The 2,768-nt window shown below is 35.2% G+C and overlaps 1 protein-coding gene across 1 annotated transcript in view; it reads right to left on the bottom strand.

Moving 5' to 3' along the window:
• The window catches only part of PDE10A (phosphodiesterase 10A), a 196,876-nt gene that overhangs the window by 119,554 nt on the left and 74,554 nt on the right, over positions 1–2,768 (bottom strand). The window contains exon 8 of the mRNA XM_012663847.1: positions 1,184–1,370. Coding sequence (XP_012519301.1) covers positions 1,184–1,370 — 187 coding nt within the window. The remainder of the gene's footprint in view (positions 1–1,183; positions 1,371–2,768) is intronic.

A 2,768-nucleotide genomic window follows, 5' to 3' on the forward strand; every position in this document is an offset into this window, starting at 1 on the left:
TTATTGTATTTTTAATGGCCTATAACAGGTACCAAGTTTCTATAGTACTTAGATTCCATTGGATTGGATCCATTTAAAAATGACAAAATACTGAACACTCAGAATATACCAGAAATTACACTCTTTGCAACTTTTGAACAAAATGAGACAAGCATAGCTGTCAATATCTTTATCTATAAGAGATACATAGATACGGAAAATGTTCAAAGCAAAAATGTTTAACAGCTGCACTTGTCTATCTCTGATGAGCTGAGGAACAGCATGAGTCCCACAGGAGGGCATGATGCAATGGGAGGAGAGAGGATGGGCACTGTTACTAAATAGCACTAAGGGAATTAAAGGTGGTTAACCCTTAGTCACCAGAATATAATTTTTTGCAATTTTTATTCCTAGTTGTTTCTTGACTGTTTCTATCAGTTATATGGTTGCTTCTAAGGAACTCAGTCCTATTTCCAAAAAGCAATTTCTATTAAGGCGATAACTCCCATTTATGTTGGTTTAGCTTTATAAAAAGGTTACCAGACTAAAATTTTCCATAACTTCAGAATTCTAGGAAGGCCATTAAAAAATTACTAGAGTTGATAGAAAAATATGACAATTTTAAAGAAAGATCATAAGTTCTAGTATTGTAAAGTGAGACTTCAGAATATAAATTGAAGTTCATTTAATTCTTCAGGGAACAGGGCAGCACTGTCGCGAGGACTGGAAGAGTTAACACCCATAAGGTGTCTGACACAGGCACTCGATGGTGCCTCACTTTTCCTCACAATCAAAACTTTCCCAGTCGGTGTGAAAACATGAGCTATTACTACCTTTTCTGCGTAAAAATCTCAAATACAGTGCATATGATAAAGAGTAAGGATTTAGATAACATTTTCCTTATTTAGTTGTAGATATTGTGAAATACAAGCCTGATAATTGAACATTTTACTCTTACATTAACTTCATTTTTCTTTTTAACAAATTCACACCTTGAAATAAATGCAAAATATAAGGAGGTTTTTCTTTTTCCTTCCAAGGCATTTTAAGGTATTTCCTAAAATATGTACAACTAGGAATCACTGTTCCTGGTTTGTAAAGAAAATATAAATGGAAAAAAAAAAAACTTAAGCTACTTTAACTAAAAGGTTTTAAATTAATATTGAACACTAGACAAAAAAGGTATTTAGAAAATAGTACTTACATTAGCACAGTGTAAGGCTAACGCACAAAAGACGGCAAACATTTTGAAGTTGTTTTCATCTGTTTTAGAGAAGGCACTGCCACTTATTTTGTTCACCATCTGCACCACGCCTATCACGCTTCCTCGGCTCACGATGGGCATGCACAAGATATTCCGGGTGGTGTAGCCTGTGTACAAGTCTACTTCTCTGTGGGAACGTGAAGAACCGAACAATAAAGGACAAAGCAGGCAGGAGAAAATAAACGACACATTCAATCATAAATCTCAATTCCGTCTTGCAATTTACATGCTTCTATTACGTGTGACTGTAATGGCACCATTAGCTTCTAAATCCAGGCACAAGGTAATGTTTCAAAAACATTCTAACCAATTTGTTCTTTTGTTTGTAAGAGTTTCTAGGATAGTCTCTAGGAGGCACTTGTCATCTGGTTCTAAATATCCAGCATTACTAAGCAAAGAGACAAACAATGTAGATTCAGAAGAGAAATATATTTGGTAAAATGGCATGTTCCTTTAAAGTTGGTCATAATCATGAGAGATATAACTTGCTAAACCAATTTAAATGGGAGTTATCACCTTAAAAATTTAGAGCAGGGGTCTGCAAACTACACCCCATGGGCCAAACCAGCCTGCTCCTGTTCAGTAAATAAAGCTTTAATGGAACACAGCCATATCATCCATTTACAGATTGTCTGAGGCTGCCATCACCCCACAAGGCAGAGCTGAGGACCTGTGACAAGGACCCACGGTCTGTAAATCCAAAAATATTTGCTATCTGGTCCTTAACAGAAAAGGATTACTGACTCCAAATTTGAGGAAATTCTTTTTGAAAACACAACCAAGTTCCATAGAAACAGCAACGTAACTAATGGTCGTTAGTTATACAGCTTTCTTCAGTGCCTGGCTTCTTTCATTTGGCAGTTAGCCTGATGTTTTTGATATTCAACCAGGTAGTTGATGGACCGAGGGTAAATCCCTTTTATTGCTGAGTAGTTATATCTATTGAATGAATACATTACATTTTATTTATTCATTCACCATTTAATGGACAATGTCATTTGTTAGCTGTTGGCAATTATGAATGATGCTGCTTTGAAGATTTATATACAAGTCTTTGTATGGCCACATGTTTTCACTTTTCTTGGAGTAATATCTAGAAGCAGAGCTGATTCATGGACCATACAGTAAGTGAATGTTTAACTTTTCAAGAGACTGCAAAACTGTTTTCCCAAGTGGTTGTACCATTATACATTCCCACCAGCAAAGTATATGAGAGTACCATTTTCTCCACATCCTTGTCAATCCTTGCTGATGCCAATCTTTTACAACTGCAACCATTCAAGCCGGTGTGTTGCGAAGTCTCACTGTCATTTAAGTTCACATTCCTCTCACATTGAACATCTTTTCATGTGTTTAATGGTCATTCATATCTCTTGTTTTGTGAAGTGTCTGTTAAAATCTTCTGCCCTTTTTATTAAATTGGGTTATCTTATTATTATGTTAGAAAAGTATTTTATAAATTCTAGATACAAATATTTTGTCAGATATTATATATGGTTTGCAATTATTTTCTCTCAATCTGTTG

The sequence above is a fragment of the Propithecus coquereli genome, unplaced genomic scaffold, assembly GCF_000956105.1.
Source record: "Propithecus coquereli isolate 6110/MARCELLA unplaced genomic scaffold, Pcoq_1.0 Scaffold834, whole genome shotgun sequence".
NCBI lineage: Eukaryota > Metazoa > Chordata > Mammalia > Primates > Indriidae > Propithecus > Propithecus coquereli.